This window comes from Podarcis liolepis, assembly GCF_965112155.1.
Source record: "Podarcis liolepis genome assembly, chromosome: 4".
NCBI classification, from domain to species: Eukaryota; Metazoa; Chordata; class Lepidosauria; order Squamata; family Lacertidae; genus Podarcis; species Podarcis liolepis.
In genome coordinates this window covers 55,673,069-55,699,630 of record NC_139558.1, presented here as the reverse complement: position 1 = coordinate 55,699,630, position 26,562 = coordinate 55,673,069, and the positions used below count along the sequence as shown (strand labels likewise).

General features: G+C 45.6%; 2 protein-coding genes across 2 annotated transcripts; both read right to left on the bottom strand.

The window, feature by feature from the left end:
• Positions 1–16,625: 16,625 nt before the first annotated feature.
• LOC310705634 (claudin-8-like) lies at positions 16,626–17,291 on the bottom strand (the record flags this gene model as incomplete). The annotated part of the gene is made up of 1 exon (XM_083500392.1): positions 16,626–17,291. One exon carries the CDS (start codon positions 17,289–17,291, stop codon positions 16,626–16,628), a length of 666 nt encoding a protein of 221 aa, XP_083356518.1.
• Positions 17,292–22,846: 5,555 nt separating this feature from the next.
• Positions 22,847–24,391, bottom strand: LOC310705633 (claudin-8-like). The gene has a single exon (XM_083500391.1). It carries the CDS (start codon positions 24,229–24,231, stop codon positions 23,548–23,550), a length of 684 nt encoding a protein of 227 aa, XP_083356517.1. The 5' UTR covers positions 24,232–24,391; the 3' UTR covers positions 22,847–23,547.
• Positions 24,392–26,562: the final 2,171 nt, after the last annotated feature.

Here is a 26,562-nt window from a genome sequence, read left to right as displayed (position 1 = left end):
TGGGAGGCACCGTTCACAACCCGCAGCGCCGCGTCTGTGCATGCGCGGGTCGTGATTTGGCACTTCTGCACATGTGCAACGTGCAATTTAGCAGTTCTGCACATGCACAAATGCCGAAACCCATTCTGGTACTTCCAGATTCGGCGTGGTGCAGAACCCGAAATTGTGTAACCTGAAGCATCTGTAACCCAAGGTACCACTGTATTGGGAGTTGCCTGTTTGGTGACACCTGTTGATAAAAACCTGTACTAATAAGGCACGTTTTAAAGTGGAATTATGAGGAAATGGGAAAACTGGATGTGTTGTCAGATAAGTACAGTCTTCAGCCAGAACGATGTTGTGCAGTTACTAATTCAAACCTGGCTTATTTTAGTCTAATTAAGGCCATTTATACCTTAGCTACTCACACCCAATAACAACCTTCTATGCTTATTTACTAGGAATTCTAGAAGCAAGTTATTACTGTCTGCAACATCGCATGTGAAGCCAATAGAGGAGGGGGTGTACTATGCCTTTTTTGATAACTCAACTGGTCCTGAATGGGGTAACTGTGCCCCGGAAGGACCAGGTGCGCAGCCTGGGAGTCATTTTGGAATCACAGCCATCCATGGAGGTGCATGTCAATTCTGTGTCCAGGGCAGGTGTCTACCAGCTCCATCTGGTACACAGGCTGAGACCCTATCTGCCCGTGGACTGTCTTGCCAGAGTAGTGCATGCTCTAGTTATCTCCCGCTTGGACTATTGCAATGCGCTCTTCGTGGGGCTACCTTTGAAGGCGACTTGGACACTGTAATTAATCCAGAATGCAGTAGCTAGACTAGTGACTGGGAGTGGCCGCCGAGACCATATAACACCTGAGATGCCTGCATCGGCTCCTGGTACATTTCCGAGCACAATTCAAAGTGTTGGTGCGGACCTTTAAAGCCCTAAACAGCCTCAGTCCTGTATACCTGAAGGAGCGTCTCCACCCCCATTGTTCAACCCGGACACTGAGGTCCAGCGCCGAGGGCCTTCTGGCGGTTCCCTCACTGAGAGAAGTGAGGTTACAGGGAACCAGGCAGAGGGCCTTCTCAGTAGTGGCGCCTGCCCTGTAGAACGCCCTCCCGACAGATGTCAAGGCAATAAGCAACTATCTTACTTTTAAAAGACATCTGAAGGCAGTCCTGTTTAGGGAAGTTTTTTAATGTTTAATGCTGTGTTGCGTTTTTAATATTTGGTTGGAAGCCACCCAGAGTGGCTGGGGAAACCCAGCCAGATGAGTGGGGTATTATTATTTATTATTATTATTATTATTATTATTATTATTATTATTATTATTATGGTGTTATGTACTGAGTTGAATAGGACCCAAACTGAAGCAGTCTGATTGGTCCTAGAACAATAGGATCCAAATTGCAGCAGTCTGATTAGTCCTAGAACAATAGGATTCAGAATGCAGCAGTCTGATTGGTCCTAGAACAATGCAGCAGTATGATTGGTTGGCAGGAACCACCCAATCCTGCTCCAGATAGAAGTGAATCCACAACCTGATTGGCTTACAGTAGAATTCTGGAATTAGCCAATCATGTGCAGCCCATTGTGTAAATAGTGTATATAAAGCAGATACTGTGAGGGGACTTTCATTCATTCCTCCTCACCACTATGAGCTGAATAAAGAGCATGAAATCACTTTGCGACTCTGAGTATATTTCACTGGCGACGAAGGTGGGATCCCGCTGAGCTGACTGCCACACACAGCACCGCAGCACCGCCACCTGCCGCACCGCTGCCTCGCACCGTGTATCCAGGCTTCAGCTCCGGGACACAAGGAACTCAGAATGGCAGCCAACAGCAGCTTCTCGCCATTCAACCCAGCATCTGGAGACTGGGAAGCGTACGCCTCCCGTTTCACCTTCCTCCTAGAAGCCAAAGGGATCACCGACGAAGAAGACGCCAAGAAGAGGGCGATATTCTTCAGTGTCTGCGGAGAGGAGACGTTTGAAATCGCCCGGGCTCTCCTTGCGCCTGAAGACGTCGCTACTGTTCCATACAAAACAATAATGGAACAGCTGAAGGGGCACTTTTCACCGCAGCCCTCAGTGGTGGCTCGTCAAAATGCCTTCTACGCAAAGCGACAAGCCCCTGGGGAAACCATAACTGGGTTTGTGACCTCTCTCCGCCAAGCCGCCCAGTTCTGCAACTTCTCAGAGCTGGAGAACATGCTTCGTGACCGCCTCGTCGGTGGCCTGAAGGATGAGAAGCTGCAACGACGCCTCTACGCTAAGAAGGACCTAACGTTCCAGGTCGCTCTGGAGGAGGCCCTGGCAACGGAAGCTGCCGAGAGGTCGACACAAGAGGCACGGCCGAGCCTGCCACCCCAACCGAGGGTCCACCATGAAGACCTCACCGACGACTCAGGATCTGACAAGGAGGAGGTGCACCGAGTACAGCAGCGCACTCAAGCAGCGCACAGACCACAGCTGTCTCGACGAGAAGGAGGAAACTGCGCAAGCTGCGGGGAGAGTCACGAGAGGAGGACCTGCCGTTTCTGCAACGCAGAGTGCAGGCAGTGCAGAAAATCGGGACACATCGCCCGGGTGTGTCGGGCTCGGCCCACCCGACACCAGGCATCAGATGACCAACCCAAGAGCCCCAGGTCCCGGGGCCCAACGCACCAAGGCAACTCGACGGAGCTCACGGACTGCCAGGTATACCAGTTGCCCCACCCCAACGTAGAGAAAATTTATGTAGAGGTACAGATAGAGGGGGCCCCATGCCGCATGGAGCTTGACACGGGTTCAACTCTATCCATAATCTCGGCAAAGACCTTAAGGAAACTGTGTCCTACTGGGGGTCCCAAACTCAGGCCGGCCCCATTCACCCTCCGGGACTTCCAGAAATGTAAGGTCCCCACAATGGGGGTGGGGACCTTCAGGGTGCAATACCGAGGGCGGACGCGGCAACTGGACTTGCTTGTGGTCAAGGGCCCCTACATTAGCTTACTGGGATTGGCATGGTTTGGACCACTGGGGCTAGCTGTCACCGGGGTGAACCACACTAGCTTACAAGTGGACGTGGACGCCATATGCAAGGAATTTCCAGGGGTTTTCGACGGGAAATTGGGACAGTATACGGGGCCCCCCATTGCGCTACAGCTTGACCCCGCAGTACGACCGGTCAGGCTCAAGGCCCGCCGGGTCCCGTTCGCCTTGAAACCCCGTATAGACGAGGAATTAGACCGACTCGTGGAGCAAGGAGTGCTGGAGCCGGTGCCTAATGCCCCCTGGGAAACTCCAATCGTCACACCCGTCAAGCCTAATGGTTCGGTCCGCATCTGCGCAGACTACAAATGTACCATAAACAAGGCCCTCACGGCCCACGCATACCCAGTGCCAGTGGTCAGCCATGTCCTTGCCACCCTGGCTGGGTCGAAAATTTTTGGCAAGCTGGACTTGGCCCAAGCATATCAACAGCTGCCAGTAGATGAGGCCACAGCAGAGGCACAGACGATTGTGACGCACAGAGGAGCGTTCAGGGTAAAGCGGCTGCAATTCGGGGTCAGCGTGGCACCAGGCATATTCCAGAATCTAATGGACTCTCTCCTCAAAGGGATTCCTGGTGTCACCCCCTTCTTCGATGATGTGTTGATTGCCGGGCCCACACCAGAGGAGTTTGAGGACCGCCTCCGCACCGTTCTGCACCGTTTCCAGACGGCGGGTCTCAAGGTGAAGCGGGAAAAATGTCTACTAGGAGTGCCTCAGGTGGACTTTCTGGGATTTATGGTGGACGCAGAAGGGGTCCACCCGACTGGGGACAAGGTACGGGCCATTTGTGATGCCCCAGTGCCCAAGAGCAAGACTGAACTTCAGGCCTTCTTGGGACTATTGAACTTTTACCATTCCTTCCTTCCCCACAAGGCGGCGGTAGCGGAGCCCCTACACAGACTCCTGGACAAGCGGGCCCCTTGGGTGTGGGGCCAGCGCCAGGAGGCCGCATTCCAGGCAGTCAAGGACTTGCTTGTCTCAAACTCTGTCTTGGCACACTTCGACGAGAGGCTGCCGGTGGTGCTAGCATGCGACGCCTCACCATATGGCATTGGCGCTGTCCTGGGGCACCAACTCCCGGATGGAAGAGAGGTACCGGTGGCGTACTTTTCCCAGACACTCAACGCAACCGAGCGGAACTACTCGCAAATTGACAAGGAGGGTCTGGCAATCGTGAAGGGAGTAAAAAAATTCCATGATTTCTTGTACGGGCGGCCCTTCACCGTGGTGACTGACCACAAGCCGTTGCTTGGCTTGTTTGCCCCCGAAAAGCAGACCCCCCAAGTGCTGTCTCCTCGCGTCCTCAGGTGGTCAATTTTCCTTGCCAGCTACCAGTATGCACTGATTCACCGACCTGGGAAGGCGATGGGCCATGCGGACGCCCTCAGCAGGCTACCACTACCGGAAACAGGCCCTGACCCAGCACCTGCACAAGAGGTTATGAGTCTGGAGCTGCTTCCCGACCGCCCCATTCAGGCACAAGAAGTTGCACACCATTCCAAGAAAGATAGGGTCATCTCCCGGGTCCTGGACTGGGTGTGGAGGGGATGGCCCAGCAGCAGCCCCGGGCCAGAATTCGCCGGCTACACAACCCGCAAACATGAACTGTCGGCCCACAAGGGGTGCCTGTTATGGGGAAGCAGAGTCGTTGTTCCCCAGCCCCTCCGCAAAAGGGTCCTCACAGCCCTACACGAGACACATCCAGGGGTAGTAAGAATGAAGGCCCTTGCCAGGAGTTATGTGTGGTGGCCGGGGATCGATGGAGAGATAGAGGCCTGGGTCAAACACTGCCAGGCCTGCCAAGAATCCCGCCCAGATCCCCCAAGGGCCCCAGTCCAGTCCTGGGAGTCCGCCCGAGCACCATGGTCACGCCTGCATGTGGATTTCGCTGGCCCCTTTCAGGGGAAAACATTCTTCATAGTGGTGGACTCCTACACCAAATGGCTGGAAGTCGCACTGGTACCGTCCACTTCCACATCCGCAGCCATCCGGGTACTACGCAGGCTGTTTGCAACCCACGGGCTCCCTGACACTCTCGTCTCAGACAACGGGACTGCATTTACGTCAGGAGAATTCCAAACCTTCACAGCACAGAACACCATCCGCCACATCCGTTCGGCACCGTTCCACCCTGCCACCAATGGCCAAGCAGAACGCATGGTGCGGACCACCAAGGACACCCTTCGCCGCATGACGCAAGGGGACTGGGAGTACCGCCTTGCCACATTTCTTCTAGCACAGCACAGCACCCCCAGCTCAACAACTGGCCGGAGCCCCGCTGAACTACTAATGGGTCGGCGCCTTGCAATCAGATTGGACCGCCTTCACCCCGATAGAGCTCAGGATGAGGTAGTGGTGGGGGAAGGCAGGAACCCCCGGACCTTCAAGGCCCAGGACCCAGTGTATGCAAAGAATTTTGGGGCAGGCCCAGCATGGGTACCCGCCACAGTCACCAGGGTCACTGGCCCAGTGTCGTACGAGGTGCTAACGGATGGGGGGCAATGCTGGCGCCGCCACTGCGACCAGATACGGCGACGATTCCCGGGAGAAACCCAGGAGGAGGACAGGTCAGAGGAGTCCCAAGGGAACAGCGGGGCAGTGAGGCCCATAGAGCAGGAGGGGCCAGCAGGAGAGGCAGAATCAGTAAATACAGAGAGGACCCGTGAGGCCGAAAGGACACCGGAACCAGAACCACGACTGAGCGAGCCGGTTGCGCCAGACCAAACAGGCCCATCACAGCCAGCATCCTTGGAACACGAGCCAGAACCTGGAGCCCGGACCAGGGAACACCACAGGCCGCAACGCACACGTAGGCCGCCGGCATACCTTGAGGACTATGAATGCGACCTCCCGGGCAGGACTGGAACTTAGAGGGGAGGGGTGTTATGTACTGAGTTGAATAGGACCCAAACTGAAGCAGTCTGATTGGTCCTAGAACAATAGGATCCAAATTGCAGCAGTCTGATTAGTCCTAGAACAATAGGATTCAGAATGCAGCAGTCTGATTGGTCCTAGAACAATGCAGCAGTATGATTGGTTGGCAGGAACCACCCAATCCTGCTCCAGATAGAAGTGAATCCACAACCTGATTGGCTTACAGTAGAATTCCGGAATTAGCCAATCATGTGCAGCCCATTGTGTAAATAGTGTATATAAAGCAGATACTGTGAGGGGACTTTCATTCATTCCTCCTCACCACTATGAGCTGAATAAAGAGCATGAAATCACTTTGCGACTCTGAGTATATTTCATATTATTATTATTATTTACATGAGAATAGGTCACTTACATATTACTAAGCTCATAGTAGAATGAAGAGCTAGAGTCTGGAACCAAACTGGATCCTCTTGCTGGTTTGCATTTTTTTAAAAAAAACACACCACCACCACTTTGGCTAAACCAGTTAACTGGCTTGTAAGTCAGCTTTTGATCCTGTTTGAGCTCTACCATGATCTGTTGGGCGGATGAGTTTGAATAATAGATGCACCACATTAACTGCTCCATTTAATGGTGGTTTTCTCATTTAGGTCCCCAAATCTTTTTCACAAGCTGAAGCCAGGCTCTGCATCTCCAGGACTTCTGTATCACATACACTAGCTGCCGTGTATTTCTCTGGACCTGTATGCTAGCGGGAGAAAAGAAAAGTGCTTGCCTGCGTGTGCAGATTATTGTAGACTGTGATAAAAGCATTTGCTAGTCTTGAGAGAGAATACCTGAGCTGATGTCAAAATCAGGCTCCCTCCTAGGCAAGGCAAAGGTCTCTGTGGCTTGGGAGGCGAGAACAGCTAGAAGGAAAGAATCAGCTGAGCAGGGGAAAGTAGATAAGTAAAAAGGAAGAACAGCCACAGGGAGAGATCACTGAAGTCAGGTGCCATCAGAAGAGAGATCACTTGTGCATGCAAGAGCAAGATGGTGCAAAGCTACGTTTGAATCCTGTTGTGTTCAATGGGCTTACTCTGTAGTAAGTGTGTTTAAGCTTTTAGCCTAAGACAGTCTAAGCCAAGGATGTGGTTCTGCAACAAAGGAAATGGACTCCCACCTAAGGTTGTTAAGTAAAACATTGTTAGGTCCAAGTGCCACTAACCAACTTAGTCTGGTTGACAGTGCACGGTTTACTTATGGACATGGCACCTGTGGGCAAGTCCATCTTGTAGCTTCTGCTCTGCATATTTAAATTAGGGATATGTGCAATTTTGTCTCATAGGGTTGGTTTGATTAGGCTTGCCATACATCAGGAAAATTCCTGACATGTCCTGGTTTCCTGGTGTAAAATTGGCATGTGGGGGGGGGGGATTTTGCTGAATCAGCAAAATGTTGAGAAAACACGGATGTATGGCAATGTGATGGAAAAAGCAGTGGAAACAGCTCCAAAAGCTTAAAATCCCCAGTAATTTGGGTTTGGCCCCAAATGGCAACCTTAAAAAGGTAAAGGTAAAGGGACCCCTGACCATTAGGTCCAGTCGTGGCCTACTCTGAGGTTGTGGTGCTCATCTCACTTTATTGGCCGAGGGAGCCGGCATACAGCTTCTGGGTCATGTGGCCAGCATGACTAAGCCACTTCTGGCGAACCAGAGCAGTGCACAGAAACGCCATTTACCTTCCCGCTGGAGCAGTGCCTATTTATCCACTTGCACTTTGACATGCTTTTGAACTGCTAGGTTGGCAGGAGCAGGGACCGAGCAATGGGAGCTCACCCGGTTGCGGGGATTTGAACCGCTGACCTTCTGATCAGCAAGTCCTAGGCTCTGTGGTTTAACCCACAGCGCCACCCGCGTCCCCGGCTTAAAATCACTAGTAATTCGGGTTTGGCCCCAAATGGCAACCTTAGGTTTGATGATATATTTACACTCTCCATACTAACAGTGTAATCCTAAAAATAGCTACTCAGAGGCAAGTCCTATTGAATTCAAAAGGGCTTACTCTCAGGCAAGTCGGTAGAAAAAGTATGTATGTTTCAAAATGTCATAAATTAGGAAGTTCATTGAAGGGTTTTAAAGATGAGTTCCCTCTAAGAGGATGTGTGAAACTGTTGGAAACCTCTACCAGAAAAAGGCACTTGCTCATTTGTCTATAATAATTTGTTTAAATATGTGCAATTAATGTTATTGATCATATTGCTGAGCATTATTTTTGCTTTGTTTTTAAATTATTTGCTGGATTCCCTGGAAGCATAAAGGCCAGCTACACTGGATACTAGCACTGTGTAAAATAAAAATGGTATCATTGCTTGCAGCGGTCTTCATCAAAGAAGACTTTGAGGACTAGACATAGGTTCTCCTGTTTGATGATAATAAGGCACAAGGAATGGGGGGAGAGCAAGGCATCAGAAGAAGCACTGCAACAAATCGATCATTTAAATTGCAGTAAGTCACCAGGGTAAAAACTTCGTTCCAGCAGACCTGCAGTGAATTAGGAGCAGAGTGAAAAAGCTATTGCTAAGGGTCATGCCGAAGCCCAATATACTGCTTTAGAACAAAGGCTTTTAAATTTATTAATGAGTAAATCACATTAGTCACTTCTTTTTAGTATTAAAATGATGCAGCGGGAGGGGAATAAGAAAAGAATCAGGCTGATTATTATGTATACAATTCTTGGCCTCCAACGCAAGGTTCCTGCTGTGAGCCTGAGATGACTGACAACTCATTTTTTCAGCCTAGCCTTGCCAAGCACCAACTTTCAGCACTGATGACACCAGTGGAAGGACCATTCTGATAAGGGGGAGATACAGGATGGATCGCCTTCCATCTTGTTGAACAACATCCTCTTTGCTTTTGAAGTTGCTCTTAACAATAACAAGAACATACTTCTAATGCTCTTTAACTTTTCAAAAATACACTAGAACAGTGTGAATAAAGCAGCTGTGAGCTAGAAAGTGGCATTTATTGATACTCAAGTCTGCAGAACGCTGAACATTAAAGTGCCTGCTTAGTGGAGGTCTGACAAGGATTTGTGATGTTTGTATATTTTGCCAATAATTAGAATTTGAGTTCAATATATCTCCTTCCTTGATTGTCACATCTATGTATGTTAAATTGTATTTTACCATTTTCTTCTGTGATTCTGGGCTAGTTATAGAGATTGATTTGTTTGTTGTGCACAGTCTCTGCATAAAGGTATTAGAAGATACAATGCAGACTTGCAAATAATATATCTCAAGAAAAGAGTGTTTGGCAAGAGTTTATCTGGAGCTCTAAAAGTTATGGCAGAACAGGAAATGGAAAAGGTAAAAGCTTCATTTTGAGGGGGGAGAACTGAGAGACATAGGCTGAAGGAATGCAGGAATAAACAACCAGAGCCGCCTTTGAAATATTACACGAACAACACAGTACAGTGGAAGTTGAAATGTCAACTCATACATTTTGTTTTTGGGCAAAGAAAATGTCTGAAGTGCTGCAAACTACCAGCAGGGAAAAAAAAGGAGAGAGAGAGATTGCTGGAAAACACCATGGCCTTGAGGATGTTGCTGAGGAAGAAAAGTTTATTTAGTGCTTTAAAAAAGAAGAAGCTGTTTTGTGAGAGAAGTCCTATGGAGCGCCCTCAAGCAGGGCGCAAAGCAAGGGGGAGGAGGACATGCGACAGCAGGCACAGGGCAAGGAAGGCACCCTTTGGATGGACATAGTAAAAGAAAAGAAAATGTCCCACCACCAAATTGTTGGGGCTGCATTCATAATTGCTTGGGGGTCCCCATCAGGCATACAGGCCAAGGGTTCCTCACCCCTACAGCAGGGTATGGTGCCAACAACAATAACTGTACATAGCTGTCAACTTTTCCCTTTTTTAAAGGGAAATTCCCTTATTCTGAATAGGATTCCTCGCAAGAAAAGGGGAAAGTTGGCAGCTATGCAATAACAGAACCCTGTTTGGCCAGTATCTGAACTCATAAATTCTCCTTCATTCACAACTTTGAGATCGACCTCTCTTTTTTGCTTTTCTGCAAATTATTATTATTATTATTTATTCCCCAGCCACTCTGGATGGCTTCCAACAAAATATTAAAATACAATAGTCTGTCAAACATTAAAAGCTTCCCTAAACAGGGCTGCCTTCAGCTGTCTTCTAAAAATCTGGTAGTTGTGTTTCTCTTTGACATCTGGTGGGATGGCGTTCCACAGGGCAGGTGCTACTACTGAGAAGGCCCTCTGCCTGGTTCCCTGTAACATGGCTTCTCGCAGCGAGGGAACCGCCAGAAAGCCCTCGGCAACTCAATCATGATTTTCAATAATTTCATATGATCCTCCAGCAGCGGCTCATGAAATAGAATTTCAAATTCACTGATAAATCATGCACAGGAAGTACCACCTCCAAATTCCTAACTCTTCAGACACAAAGCAGTTCTGAGAGTTCATAACAGAGTGCCACCACAGTAACATGAATGGAGTATGGAATCAGCTTCCGGTGTCCTTTGCAAGAAAACATTTCATTGTGTATTAATGCTTCGCCTCCTTTGCTATACACGGCTAATTTATTGCTGGAAACCAACAGCAAATGGTGATGTTTTGTTTTTCTTTTGAAGACTATTTCCACACACTTCTCAGATGACATTCTGCACTTTCTGGGTGTGGTGGCAGTGATGAATTGAGAGCAAGGAAATGACACATGCACGGTTGTATTTGGTGGAGCCTCCTCTAAAACAATAACTTCACAATATATATACATTGTGATGTGATGGAGTAATTTAGCCAATCATTCACCAGACCTTTAGATGGTAATGTTGTGCAGAATCTCTCAAGCCAGTCAGGCGATGAAAATCAAACCAGTATATCAGCCTTCCTCAACCTGGTGCTCACCAAATACTCTGGACTCCAAATACAATCAGCCCCAGCCAGCATGGCCAATGGCCAGGAATGATGGGAACTGTAGTTCAAACCATCTGGAGGGCACCAGGTGGGTGACTGCTCATATATATCATGGTTTCCGGAGTCATCCTAATACAGTAGGGATAAAGATTGGGGTACAGTTTAAAGCTCTTCCATCCCTGTGTCTCCTGTATCTGTCGTGTCTTCCAGATCCCTCCCCAGAGATGCCATTATTACTACCTGCCCTGCCCCAAAGACTGGATGGGAGAAAATGGAATGAGAAAAGGGCTCCAAGTAACCATAGCATTTCATGATCTCAGCAGCCATCATGATGTAGCTCAGGAGCCCTGCTGACTGGATTGACATCCATGTCCCAATATGGGTCAATCCTTCTGCTTAACCACCACTATCACAATACCTTCATAGATTGAAGAAGGAAATTTGTATGCATAAAGAAAATAGGCTAATGGGTTTTATATGATTCTCTGCAATCCCCACGTTAAGCAGCATCAGACAAAAAAGCATATTACATGAACAGATTGACTTCCGCTGTTCAGGTGAATTGTAAGGTATCTGAGCATGTTAAGCTTTTGCTCTGATTCATGCTAATTGGGGGAAATGCATGCAACAATACAGAAGGCGATATCCGAGTCTGAGGGCTGAAGCTCTCACTCTGAGAGGGAACCATCTGGCACTCCATCATGAAATCTCTAATGAAAACATCATAGATCAGTCTCTGTCCGTCACCTAGGCATCTGACAGAAATTGAAATGCAGATTTACCCATCATCTTTCATCTGGTAATCATAGGCAACATAATAAAGCACAGGAGACGGAGACCTGAAATTGATTGCACGTGCCCCCAAACTGGGTAACATGGATTTCAAAACACTTCTTTGAATTAGGTCAACATTTGGTGCAAATGTCACTGATATTTCCCTTCTATTTTAAAAGTCTTTCCAAACAAGCTTTTATTTGGGGTTCAAGGTAAGAATTAACTTGCAGACAAAACCCTGCAGATCATAAATAGGACACGAGGCAGTTGCTACTCTCTTTACGGTATTTAATGCTGCAAGTGGAATTCAAAGGACAGCAGCAGCGCAATAGTACAACCTCTCTCGGGTGGTTTGGATTTGTACTTCTAGAGGAGCTAGCCCTCCTCCCACTTCACAGAAAAAGTTGTTTATTCATTTGAATAGGATTCCTGCACATGGCAGGAAGAGAGCTTGCTGGGGCAAGAAAACCCCCCCGCAAAGAGTACTCATTAATGGTTACTTGTCATCCTGGGAGAAAGTGACTAGTGGGGTGCCGCAGGGTTCTTTCCTGGGCCCGATGTTGTTCAACGGCTTTATAAATGACTTGGATGAAGGAATTGAGGGGATGCTCATCAAATTTGCAGATGACACCAAACTGGGAGGGGTTACTAATGCCACAGAAGACAGAATCAGAATTCAAAACGACCTTAACAGATTGGAGAACTGGGTGCAAGCTAACAAAATGAATTTCAATAGGGACAAATGTAAGGTTCTGCACTTAGCCAGAAAGAACCAGATGCAGAAATATAAGAGGGGGAAACACTTGGCTTTCTAGCAGTACATGTGAAAAGGATCTACTCCTACTCCTACCCCTACCACCACTATTGCTGATTAAAGGAAGCACTGGGGAGTTGCCCTTCTTTGGTAAGAGTGTTAGGACATATTCTGAATTCCCACAATCTATGGGCCTCATTCCTCCCTGCCTTAGAAGTTGTTGCAGGAAGTGTAACTTTAATTAGGGTTCATCCTCTCTGCATAAAAACTACTGCAGGAAGATAATGTTTTTTTAAAAATCCCGTATCAGCCAGTTGAGGCAGCATGAAACATTCCTTCCTGAGTCCCGCAAAGAGCAGCCAGCCAAAGCCTGTGGTAATCCCAGGTGGGCAGGCTATGGTGCTTGCTTGTTGCCATCAAATGAGACTGAACTTGGGGAAATAATCTGATATAGGCATCTCCCAAGTCTCACTAGTGTACATGTTATGATTGCTGGAAAATCCTAGCCATCATGAGATTTCCTTCTTCAAAATCTTTCTGTATCTGGGAACCCTGAAGACATTGCAAGATTCAGTCACCTTTCAGCATTCCACTTTTGCCTCTGAGAGTTGCAGGTGGAAGTCACAACCTCTTGGCAGCCCTCACAGACCATCCTGAGAAGCAGGAGGACTAATGTGAATGGGACCGAGAGTTCTTTGTGCAAAGTACAGTGCTATATTTGGATTGCAATCCTATGTCCACATACTTGGAATGAAGCCCTACTGAACTCAGAGGAACTTATTTCTAAGATTGGAGCCTGATGCTTTTTTGTGAGTTTTTTGTGTATTTTTTTACAGCAAGGAGTTTCTCTGAAGTTATCCTAGTCACCTTGAACACATCTATTGTTTGAGATAATATTTGTCGTTTAAAAATCATACTTTATTATCAAAAGGTATTGAAATGCAAATACTTTCCCATCATTTGCATTCCACTCTTTTGGCGCAGTTGTGTTTTTCAATTTACAGTGCGAATCATTATGGTGGCAAGCAGCCACTTCTTCGAATCAGATAAAGAAACCTTGATCAAGATGGCACTTCTCTTTTAAAATGTATTTTAATTAGCAGCGCTTGTTCAGATAGCAAGCTTCATTATCTGAATCCATAATGTCGCTGGAAGATAAACATGCATGTAAGCTTATTTTCCCATTAGCTCAGAAACCTGGGACGAGAATGGTAAATACTTCAAAGGAGAAGCTTGATTTGTGACTCTCTGCTCCTTTTTAACCCTCAGAGAACTCCAATGTATTTAAGCAGGGTAGAAAGAAGTCACACCTCCTCCCTAGGTGGAAGTATACATTACCTTGGCAAACATACTTCCCCAACCTACATTTGCTAAAGTAACCAGCATGTGGGGGCAAATATTATGAATAGGTAACACCACCTGCCAACCTCCATCCCCCATCCCCAATTGGGCTTACTTCCTATCTAGGAATCAGGCTAAGGATAAAAAGAATCAAACATGGCCTGATGGTGGCAGTTACATTCCAGCAACTTCCGAAAGGCACTACATTGGATACATCTGGCCTCATGTAACAATTCCATTAAAGTAATGGACATGAGTGGGAAGCCATAGGGCAATCTCTCCTCCCACCCCCTACGAAACACACACACACACACACACACACACACACACACACATCCTGGTACCATTCACATGGTTTGGACTACAACTCCCACAAGCCCCAGCCTGTATGGTCAGTGGCCAAGAATGATGTAAATTGTAGTCCGAAAGAACTGACGAGCACCAGGTTGTGGAAGGCTGCCCTACAATTTAGCACCGTTGAGCTAAATGTACCATAGTTCTGATAATGTAAGGAGCTTCCTATGTTTCTGAGTAATGGTTTTGTGTCTCTTTTATATGGATGATTTTAATTTCATCTTGGGGCCCTAGGTTTAAAGGTGAAGGAGAGATAAATTTATTTTTAAATGAATATATATTCCTGTATTTCTGAACACAAGCAATAATGAAACTGGTGTTGCAATCAAGGCACAGTAATTAAAATAGATCTGACTTACTAATGTTTTAATTTGAGATCAGGTCTATGATCTATACGAGCTATTAGAATCTGAAGATAAACTATTGTTCAGTGGAGCAACAGATGTGACTGCTGTTGTTAATTGCACTTGTCACTATTTCACAAAATAGAGCAACTTACAAAATAATATAAAGATTAAAACCTGAACGAAATAAAAACCTACTAACATAACCATATATGTACATGTAAGACATCCTACCCACTGGAAGAGGCCACAGTCCTCTGAATTAAGGGTCATTGGTAAAAAGAAATGTTTTCACCTGGTGCCTAAGAATAGACAGTGACGGGGCCAGGTATGCTTCCCAGAAGCCAGCATTCCGCAAGTGGGAGCCACCACTAAAAATGCCCGTTCTCATGTTGCTGCCCTCCACACCTCCTTCGGAAGATACACGTGGGCAAGGGCCTCTGACCCGGAATTATAGTAGCAACTGTCTCAGAACTGTTTTTCAGATCTATCTATCAGCCCCTCTCCATGTCACATGTCAGCAAAGCTTCACTACTTTCATGGTGTTTGATGCTGGTTTTTGTCAGCTGTTGGCACATTCCATCTGAGGTACAGTATGTATTTTCTGGCATCGGAAGAAGAAAGTTCAGGCTGTCGGATGTAACAGTTGATTTATTCAGGGACAAGTCGATACCGTAACACAATGTTGTAATAACTGGTAATCTGAGATTATTGAAACCAGAAAATGTACATAATTGCATTAGAAAGATGAATTAAGCCTGACAAGTGAGGCTAGCAAATGTTTGCTATTGATTTACTCTCCAAAAAAAGTGATAGGGTTCCCTTTCTTCAAACGTAAATGTGTATTTATGCAGTATGTCTGCCATTTTTAGTATCTATTCATATTGATTGATCTGAAATTAGTTTATAAAAAAAACTATTGCTGAATTATGAAAAACTAGTCTTTGATTCAGCAGCCCTGGTATTCCTTAAAATAGTACACACCAGGAAAAAAGATATTTGAGTGTGGCAGTGTTTGGATTCCTCTCCTAAAACTAGAACATCAAATCCCACCCACTGGATCCCAGGAGAAGGTCTTAGGTTAAATCCCTAGTGTCTGCAGGTGAGGTTCAGAGAGACTCCTGCCTTGAAATCCTGAAAATGGCTGCCAGTCGGTGTAGACAATACTGAGCTAAATGGGCCTGTGGTCTAAGTTAGCTTTATATAGTCCTTTGTTAACCAGGTCTGGGGGCCAGAAAGGCAGTTTGCCACACAATCTTGTGCATCTGCTCACAGAATTGTCAGGTGATATAAGAAATTTGATACCACTTGGCAAAAAGGGCTTCCCTATTATATAGGTTAGTCAGTCAAGTCAGTCATTGCATATAAAATTCAAGGACAGCTGTAGCTTTATGTCTCTTATCATTTGAACATTTACTAACAAATTCCTTCTAGGTGAAACTCTGGGCAACTTTATCTTGCATTGATTAAAATTTATCTGGAGTCTGGATAAAATAGCTCCAGGGAACTTATCTGGCTATTCTTGCACACTTTCCCTTCCCTTCGCCTCTGATTTCATTTACAACCTCCTGAAACAATTTTGACCCATCAAGCTGAATGCCACCAATTAACTAAATATGGTTATGTGGGCCTTAAGATACCTCTCTCTCCCTTTCCGTTCTCATTGTCTGAATGCTTGCTACATTGAATAAGAGAACCAGAGGACGAAGCTGCGATTAGAATGCTTTAGTTGAAATAATATAACATATTTTGCCTAAAGTGCCCCACAAATGAAGCCAGGGTCCTCTAGCAGGTTCAGAATATAACTGAAAGCACTTGTAAAAAGCATTGAATCCTAAAGAACCGATGGCACTGTGTTTTTAATATAACTTGGAAAATTAGGCTACATTAAACAAACAAAAAAGTTTCTTGCATGTCACATTAAAATGCTGAAGAACCATATTCACCTTGATCCACAGAACTTCAGGGGCAGCAGAGAGCAGTGTTCATATTGCTACCCATGTGGAGACAATGCCTAATGCAGAAGCCAGCCAATACATAGGGTAGCAATATATAGTTATAGTGTGTCAAATCCCACACACTTCTGTACATCCAAATAGCAGATCCATGCATGGAAATCTTTTTGCACAACTGAGTTGTATTTATTGGATCTGGGTGGCTCTGGCCTCACTGGTGTATATATAGGTTGAAAGAATTCTGCTGTTGTCCAAAGCAAGCTCAACATGCAACACTGAAATAATCAGACATAAGAATGTACACTTAGAGGCATCATCCTGATATGTTCAGGTTTGTTCAGTCTGCGACTGGATGGCGATGAATCTCGGTATCTTCCAGGCTTCTCTGCAGAGGCACAAAAGCTGCAAAATATGGCTCCTCCGCTGATTAGACATGCTGAGGTGATCCAGCCTAAATAGAGTGCAGGTCCCAGTTCACGTTTCTGTCCAAACTGGATTACTGGATTGTGGAAGTCCTCGATGATGTTTTTGGCAGTCCAGGAAACAGGAATCAGCACAATGACCCCAGTCAGAAGGAAAATTGCTCCAGCTGCCAACAAAATCTTGTTCTTCATCTGCTCATTACTGCCAGGACATCGGATGCATTTTGTGCCAGCAACGGCAATCAGAAAGGCAATAACTGACAGGGCACATGCTGTGCACATTAGTCCTCTGGATGCTTCCAAGGCAGGTGGAAGGGCCAACAAGGATCCGTAGAATTTGCACTGATGCTTCTTGAAATGATTGACGCACACCATCCATAGACCCTCCCAAATGGTCTCAAAGACTATGATGTTACTTTCTGTGAAGGCAGATACTTTCCACTGAGGCATCAGAGTGACGGTTAACGTTCCAACCATGCCAATGCCCCCAAGCAGCAGGGCCACAGTTTGCAATGCACAGCAAGCCATGGGGCTTCTCAGAAAGTGATGCCCAAGCAAAAATAATTCAGGAATACTTTTCTAAAGAAGATCTTGCATTTCTCCCCAAAACATACGAATCTTCCCCATAGTTTCTTCATGTGGCAGATGAATTTAAGATGGACTATGCCTGTAATCCTGAAGAACAAGGAGGAAGAAATCCACTTCTGCCTAACCTGAAGTAGCTTCTATATATTTCATCTAAAGTTCCACAGTGAGTCAAGGCCCAATACCTTTGTGGCCAATCAGATTCTGTGCAAGGGTGAGTCCAGACATATTCTACCTGACATTGTTGTTTTGTGTGTGTTCGAGTGCTGCTAACATGCTATAATTAAATGATTATGCTCTAATTTTAGATACCCAATTACAGCACTAATAATTATTTTTCAGCAATAATCATTGCATCAGTGTCAAAGCACAATAGCTTAATCACGTTTTCCGGTTAAAAACGTCACATAAACACATTTACAATTTACTGGTGACAAAAAAAAATAATTGTAAGGTTTATTTAGGTTGAGTTTAGAAGTTTTTCAATGCTGCAAACAAAAGAATATGAACCTGTGTGTGGATATACGATATGATACGATAATCTTTATTATCATTGTCACATACAGAACAACAAACTTGAAAAAAATCTACATCAGACATTCAAAAACCAACAAGCCTGCTATCCCAGCTATCCCAGCCTGGTTTACCCCCTAAAAACTCTGATAGTCCATAATTAAATACAATATACTCCCATAGAGACTACCTTACACTGCGTTTAAAACCAAAATCACATTTGGATAGAAACTGTTTCTGAGGTGGCTAGTCCTAGTCTTTATAACCCTGTACCTTCACACACACACACACACACACACACACACACACACACACGTTTACAATGTAAATCAGGGTGGGCAACCTGAGCTCATCCAGATGTTGTTGGCCAACAACTCCCATATGTCCCAACCAGTATGCCCAATTGACAAGAATGGTGGGAGCTGTGGTCCAACAACATCTGAAGAGGTATAGGTTGCTCACCCCTGCTATATGTCTTTTCTAAGTTCTGCCCAACTTTCTCAAGAGATGTGCTTAGTTTGCTAATGGGATCTTAATACACAAAGGGGAAATGTGTGTTGCCTTTTCAGCAGCCACTCCCGTCACCTCCTATGCTGTGTCCCCACCCCTCCAGAAAAGATAGAGGAACCAGTACAGACAGAAGGGGGAACCTGGAAAAATGTCCTGCCCACTTTCTGGTGGAAGACTCTGCTGGATCAGAAAGCCTACTGTCAGGAAAGGGACATAATTTGGCAATTTGGAATTTCTAGGCCATTAATGATGTATGAGAGCAAAGTTTCTCAAAGAGTGAGCCAAGCCCCACCAGTGGCTCTTCGGCCACTTTCAGATGGGCCTCGGTGCCACAGCCTGCCCAGCGCCTCCTCACTTGCCTTTCCCCACCATTCAGCCATGACATAGGCTTTTGGTTGGACCAGTGCCAGCACTAGCAGCTCCTTGCATGCTGAGTAAAAACAGCCAGGAGTAGGAGGAAAATGTGACTATAAAAGGACCAAGGAGGAGAGAGAGAGGAAACTGGGAGGGGTTCTGTGGGGGAGGCACGGAAGATATAGTTCAAGAAGAATGGGTGAAGAAATGATAAAAAATACTTTGGGAGGCACAGTAACATAGAATTGTAGAGTTGGAGGGGACCCTGAGGTTCTCCAAATTCTCCTTAGAATGGGGAGACTGAGTCACAATAACCTCATAGCAAATGTCTCCTCTAAAGCTTGTAGAAAGCTGAGCTCTGAAACTTCACACCACAAGAAAAACACAATGGCAAAAGGATTTAGCAATTTCAAAAGATGGAGTAGAAATCAGTAGAAAGAGATGCCAGCTGATTATGCTAAACTCTGTCTCCATCTGTCATCATTTTGCAGCTGGCTCTGTCCCTTTTGTGATGGGGCGGGAGGAGTGGCTCAGTAGTTTTCAGCCATCTCAAGTGCACCTTGGAGGTAGAAAGTTTGGGAATCCCTGCATTGGAGATTGAGAGTGCAGTAGCACAGACACATTCTGCACTCACCATGAAGTTTTGTTCTCTCCTCACAATAATATTGTGCCCCATGTTCTTCCCTTCTCCAGGTGAATTGTAAAGCATATGTATTTAAGCAAATATTAAGGTGTATATGTACATATATTAGGTAACGGTATAAAGATCCTGTGTAGAGTCCAAAGTCCAGGGAAATGTCACTTTCTTGATGGCGTAAACTTGAGTAGCATGAAGGCATTCAGGTTAAGCAGACTTTTGAGTGCCAAAACCCCAAAACTGTCATAAAAATAATGAAACTTGGGGCACAGTATAGCAACATTAATGTGAAAAACAAAACTCTTAATGCGCCCTCTTTTACTCCCCACAAAGCTGTCTCAAATTGTATCAGGGCCACAGTGTCTCTGCAATTTCTTGTTTTCAGCAGCTTGCCTCAGAAAAACTGCCTCACAGATTACCTCAGAAGATGGCACCTACTAGGCAAGTGCATTTTTGCCCTTCCTTCTTGGAGGCTTCAAATGTATGTTTTTTGTTTGTTTAGGAATCAGGGATACATTCGTCCTTGCTTAAATTGCCCAAGTTCCTCATGACTTGTAACAGAGAGGCAATTAAAATTGGTAGTCAGGTGAGCCACCTGACGAACTAAAGCTGCTCACATACCAGTCTCTGTAGCTAACATTTGCAATAGAGCTGAAATATTTGAGGAACAGCATTAGACCGCACCAGCTAAAAAGAAGATTGTGTTTATTTTTGTGTGTAAGGTGTAACCATGCTGAAAGACACTCTTGTCATCTCAGATGATAGAATAATTACTGGTATTGAAGCCTGAGGGGAGTGAAATAGCAGCAGGACAGATGAGTATATAGGTATTATGAATTCCACAAACATAGACTGTATCTGAATGTGTTCTCCAGAATTCCAAAGGATATTGTGGGTTTAGTTTGCGATTTATTTTATTAGCAAACCTGTAAAACAAAGTTGAGTAACAATCTTCATTATTGTTATGGTGTGAAAGAGAAAAGACTGAGGTCCTGGTTCCAGTTTTCGACTGCAAACCAGTTTATTCTGTGGAAAACCCATGAAGGGATAGCTCCCACTCTCATTACTGCTTTGCTATTTAGCAGAGGCTCTGTAGGGCTGCCAAATGGGACAGAAAATTTATTGCCCCTGTGAATCAGTGTAAACCTGCCGTCCTCATGTTTAAACTTTCCCAGAGACTGCATGCTCCCAGCTAAGTTGATGTTCCTGGAACATGTTCTTACATCTAATTCACACATGCAATGTTAGTCATTTGGAAATGCAAATAGATAGAGGCTGTTGCACATGGCAAGCTGTTTCTGTCACTCCTCCCAGTTCTTACAATTTTCCTGGAATTCAGCAATAAACAGAGCAAACAAAGAGCATTGCACTGCCTGAGATGCAGACCCTCCAAGTGTCCCTATTTTCCAGGGACGTCCTTGATTTAGAGAAGCCATCCTGATTTCCGATTTGATCCCGGAATGTCCCACTTTTCCTTAGGATGTCCCTATTTTCATTGGCAAAATGTTGGAGGGTACAAAGTTATCCGACCCCTGAGCTGTCTGAAAGCAATCCTGTACAAGAAAGGTTTTAAATGTTTAATGTTATATTATGTTTTTATATATGTTGGAAGCTGCCCAGAGTGACTGGAGCAGCCCTATAAAATGTGTGGGGTATAAATAGTGAAATTATCATTTTGGAATGGACTATCCCTCTTTTCATCGGAGAAACGTTGGAGGGTATGGAGTTGTGTATCCGCCATCCTCACTCTTCCTCTCACCCCACTTGCTATAAACATTGTTTTGCTATTGCTAATGCAGCAGCATACATTATCTCTCTGCCTCAGCCTCCTGTGTGCCTAGCTCTTCCTACTAAAGTTACCATATTTTTCACCCTATAGGGCGCACTGGCCCATAGGGCGCACCTCGTTTTTTGGGGGGGAAATGAATAACAAAAATTTATTTCCCCCCCCCAGCCGCAGGGCTGGGGCGGGGGAAGCCCGAGCTTCCCCCGACCCCAGCCCCCAGAACAGGCTTGCGGACACCTGCGCGAAGCACGGGGCGCCCTCCAGAGGGCGCCCCGTGCTTCGGGCTGCAGGCTGCTGCCCGCAAACCTTGCAAGCCTGCGGGAACTCCCGCCGGGCTTGCAAGGCTTGCAGATAGCTTCCTGAAGCCTGGAGAGCGAGAGGGGCCGGTGCGCACCGACCCCTCTCGCTCTCCAGGCTTCAGCAAAAGCCTGCATTTGCCCCATAGGACGCACACACATTTCCCCTTCATTTTTGGAGGGAGAAAAGTGCGTCCTATAGGGCAAAAAACACGGTACTTTATTAACCTATAACTTTTATTTTTTATTATTTAAACAAAAACAATTTCTAGCCACAGCAAAATGGCTAGACTTTCCTGGGCCCCTCAGCCAGAATGCTTCACTTTGAGGAAGCACACCGTGGCTCAGAGTAAGGCATGAGGGTGAGACAGGTTTCTTGGAGTCCTGAGGAGCCTTGCCAGGTGGTGGGTAGTGGTGCCAGTAGAAGTGGGTGACCACAAGGTAAGCTACCAGGGCCCAAGAGTGTGCTAATTTGCTCCTCTCTGGGCCCTGACATTAATTCAGCTGGATTGCATGAAATTGCTCCCATATGAAAATAATCTAACAGTTGAAAGCATTTCCACAGTTAAAGGACATTTTGTTAGTTCTTCAGCATGGCACACATAACATTCTGCTGCAGTTTAAACAGAGCAAGGTTATCTTCAACATATCAGGACATTGTCACATAAATATGACCAATACCTCTATAAGTAACAAACCAATAGAGTAACTTTGAATATGTTTCTGGGAAAGAACTCTGCACAGCAGTGGGGGTGGGAAGTAGGACAGGGTGGAGAGTCAAGATAAGAAACATTTACTGCAGTGCTGAAGTCTTTGGGGTGGGGAATTTGCTGAAGTCTTGTGGAAGGGAGGGAATTGGCTGGCATCCAGTTCAGCTGGTGGAAAGACTGGAATAGCAAAAACTGTACAGTATGCTCGGAAAACTCTAGTTATATGCTATGTGACTCACCTGATTATATATTCAGTTAACCTTTTTAAAAATTGCAAGCAGTCTTAGCAGCTACTGTAACATGAATGGTTTGCATTCCCTACAGACCTGTCAAATGAACTAAGCTAAAGTGCACTGTGAGTATTGCATGCATGCATGCACACACACACACACACACACACACACACAGGCAAACCTTGGTAGTGTTTATACTTGGATTTGTAGTATTTGTGCATTTTTCCATCAGCCACATACAGTTCCAGAAAGATGCCAAACTGCATTAGAATTCGCCTACAGGACAGCATGCCACATGCTTCTTCATGGCTGCCATTCTGCATGTTGTTGTGGTTACGTATATCTTTACAATTCTGCCTAATGCACCCTGCAAATCGCCAGGAAGGTCACACAAAACAGATGAAGTTTAAAACATTTTTATTAAAACGTGTTAAAACTCTTTTGCCACAGAACAAACAATAATGTGCAGGAAAATAATGGTAGAATATAGTTAGATTGAAAAACAAGAAAAGAAAGCACACAACCTTTTATCACTACTAAGAAGAGTTAGTACTATTGGGCAAAAAAAATTGTTTTCAGGAAATGTAGAATGCATACTTTGAAAACTTTGAAATTTTAAAAAAATCATGCACATCACTTCTCTTCTTTTTTTTTACACAGCTAAGCAACACTTCAATAAAAACTTTATGTGGTTAAAAAAAAAATCAAATATAGATTTAGAGAAGTCCCCCCCCCCTTCATTTTCCCCCGCACCTCCCAATAAGAGCCTCTGCTATATTTTGCATATTAATATAGTATTGATCATAGTGGACTTCAGTAAGTTAGAATTTTTGCTGTAACATAACCTACACCCCCCCCACACACACACTGCAAAGCAATTTCAAATCGCTATTAGAATGAAAACATATTCCCCTTAATAGATGCTAATAAAAAAAATACAAAAACCTTGGACAATATTCAGTTCGAATTTCTGATGCTGCTCTGAAATATCTGAAGATGTTCCCTTGTGTTCTAGAGCTTGCTTTGTCTTAGAGGTCACAGACAGTTTCCTGGATCTCGCTCCATTGTACACAGTGTGCTGTACTAGCAGAGTTTCTTCTAGAATCTAAGTTTGATCAAAAAGGATACTTCCTTTGGAAAGACAGTAAACCAAAGGCAGACTAAACATACTGACTTTTAGTGTACGAACTTTCAGCTCTTCTTGGCGTACGATGGCTCTGGAAGGCTGTACGTTGTGAAGGCACTGAGTATCGATAGCTTCTGGTTTTTTCTTCACAACGGCAGAAACAGCAAAGAATTGCTCCTCCGGCGACGAGGCAGAAGGCAGACGTCCAGCCGATGTAGAGGGCTTCGCCAAGCTCCCGCTTCTGAGCCAGCTGAATGGCTGGATTGTAGAAGTCTCGGATGATGTTGTGGGCAACGAAGCACACTGGGATGAGCACGACGATGCCGGTCACAATGAAAGTGATGCCACCTGCCAGCAAAATATACCCTTTTATTCGGTCGTCATTTCCTGTGCACTTTGTGCACTTCATGCCAAGGACAGCGACTGCAAATGCAAGGAACGCCAGGGCTGAAGCTGCGCACATCAGACCTCTTGAAGCCTGAAGGTCAGGAGGCAGAGCCAAGAGGGAGTCGTAGACCTTGCATTGCAGCCTGATGTTAGATTGCTGTATGCAGTTCATCCACAGGCCTTCCCAGGAGGTTTCAAAAACCACCACGTTGCTTTCAATGAAAGCAGTCACTCGCCACTGGGGCATGCCCGTGATGGCAAAAGTCCCAACTGCGCCAATGCCTCCAAGGATCAGTCCAGCAAACTGCAAAGCAGCAGAAGCAGCAGCCATCTCTTCATTCCAGAACAGAGCTCCAGATACGTTCTGTTCAAGCGCAGGGCTTTAGGGTGTTTGTTCGTTTTGCAGGTACAGCTTGTCTGCAGAAGAGAAACCTTTCTCAAGCAGCTTGTGCAGCTGTCACCTGCAGAAACGCTTGCTAATTCAGACCAGTTTGAATCAGATGCATGCTGGTTAGCACTCGGCTGCTTCCTTACTGCTTGAGTGGAGCATTCCACTGCCCCCATCATTTGGAAAGGATGGAGTTATCTATCAGGTTTAACAACTTTCAAAGCCAGTGGAAGGTCAAACACAACAGGGTTTGCAACCAGAAAAATTCTTTCTGGAAGGCACACCTGTGTCTCTGAAGAAATTCTGTCATTTACCTTTTTTTTTCTCCTCCTGGCAAAAGGTTAGATAGTACATAAACATTCTGAAATGGAGCCAAATGGCTTTAATATACAATCTGTAAACAAGCATTAAGTTTCCACCCCAAATAACTTTCAACGAGCCAAAGAGAAAACCCACAGGAGCGTTCAACTACAGTTGTGCTCATTAGCCTATGATTAGATATGTTTGCATAGAAAACTCCTTAAATATTTTGTGACGTGCAATAGTTGTCTAAAACTCTCAAAACACTACTGTGGATGTGCTGAAGTATACTCCACAGGCAAATTCATCTTCGGAACAGCTGCAGGTTAGTGGTAAGGCATCTGCCTTGCATGCAGATGACCCCAGGTTTAATCTCTGGTGTCTCTACGTAGGGGCTGGGAAAGACCCCTGTCTGGAATCCAGAAGAGCTGCTGCCAATCAGTGTAGACAGTAGTGGACAGCATGACCACCTGACTTCCCTCCAGCTGAGTCCCTGCTGCATGCTGCAACAGTAAAAGGGGAGGTGGAGGTGGGCACTGCATTGGAAGGAACACCAGATTGGCTGGCACCATGCCCCTTCTCCATCCTGGTACACAGCAGCAACTCAGCCGGAGACAGGTCAGGTGGCAGGGGGATTACATAACAAGCCTAAGCCAGTTTCTCCTGCTCACATCTTACATATAAGTAGCTTTACACAAATATCGCAGTTTGTAAATATTAGTGGAACAAGCTGATCAAACAGAATAGGGTTACTTGTGCATGCAGAAGCCCTGTTGTCAAGAACAACTGAGGTAATACTGAAAAGCTTGCACATGGGTTAAGAGTTTGCCCCTGGATTTTGGTCCCTCCAGATGAACATATTGTTGGTGGAATCTGCAGCATGCTAGAAGTTTATTAGTTGTTCTGCAACGCTATCACATTATTGCTATCTAGAGGGGCTACTGCACAATGAAAGCAGGACAAAAAAACCCAAACCCAGGACACTTGTAGTATGAAAAGGTTACAGGATTTCAGAAAGAAATCACGGCTAAGCACGAATTGGAAACAGAGTAGTATAACTGCCCCAAAACTTTTGCAGGTGCAAATCTTTTTGAAAGCCAGGTTGCTTACGACTGCCCTGACAGCAATAAAAAGGATGTCTGAAGGGGTCCTTTGGGTACTAAAATATTGATAAATACCTTATTAGCATAAGAGCTAAAAGTATGGTTTAAAGTAAAGACTGATCCAACTATCAACTGCTGCTGGCAATCATGTGGGTAGAGTGCTGTTGCAGAGTGCTTTGTGGCTTCCCCCAGGCATCTGGTTGGTCAATGTGATTCCAGAATGTTGGACCAGATGGGACTTCCATCTGATGCAGCAGGCTCAGCCCATGTTCCTAACTTTGGCCCCAGCTGGAATCCAGCTTCCTTTCCCCTCCCAACTGTGCCCCTGTGAAGTACTTCCTGATGCAAGCTACGCAGGAACCGATTGGAGTTGGAAGAAGCAAAACATGTGGCGTCACAAGCTGTGTAATGGGTAAAAACAGCAATTTCTTGCCTCAGTCCTTGATAATATGCTATGTATATGCACATTCTATGCTCTGGTAACTTGGGTGTGGAGTTTGTGAAGAAGATCATTGTGCTTTGGTTTGGCATGCATTTCTAATCCTAGCTTTGTGCTGGTGGCACACAGTTTGTACTAGGGTGGATTGCGCTAGAATTTATAGCCGTGGCTTCATATCCTCAGGGTAGAGGCTGGGGCGACCTTCTTCTTGGGTCAGAATTCCATCCCAGCCTCTGCGTTGGTTGCCTGGCTTCTCATATTAGCAGCCCACAAACTCACTGACTTTTTAGATGTGGCGGCAGAGCTGGAAGTTACCAGCATTCAGATCTTGGTTATATGAGAGGCCAAGTTCCAGTTCAAGAATGGATGGAGAAAGCTGATCAAAGGGAGCCTTTAGGGCCAGATATTGCCAGTAAGCCTGATGCTACCATC

Coding starts and splice junctions, on each gene's coding strand:
- LOC310705633 (XM_083500391.1), bottom strand. CDS start 24,231: ATGGCTGCTGCTTCTGCTGCTTTGCAGTTTGCTGGACTGATCCTTGGA.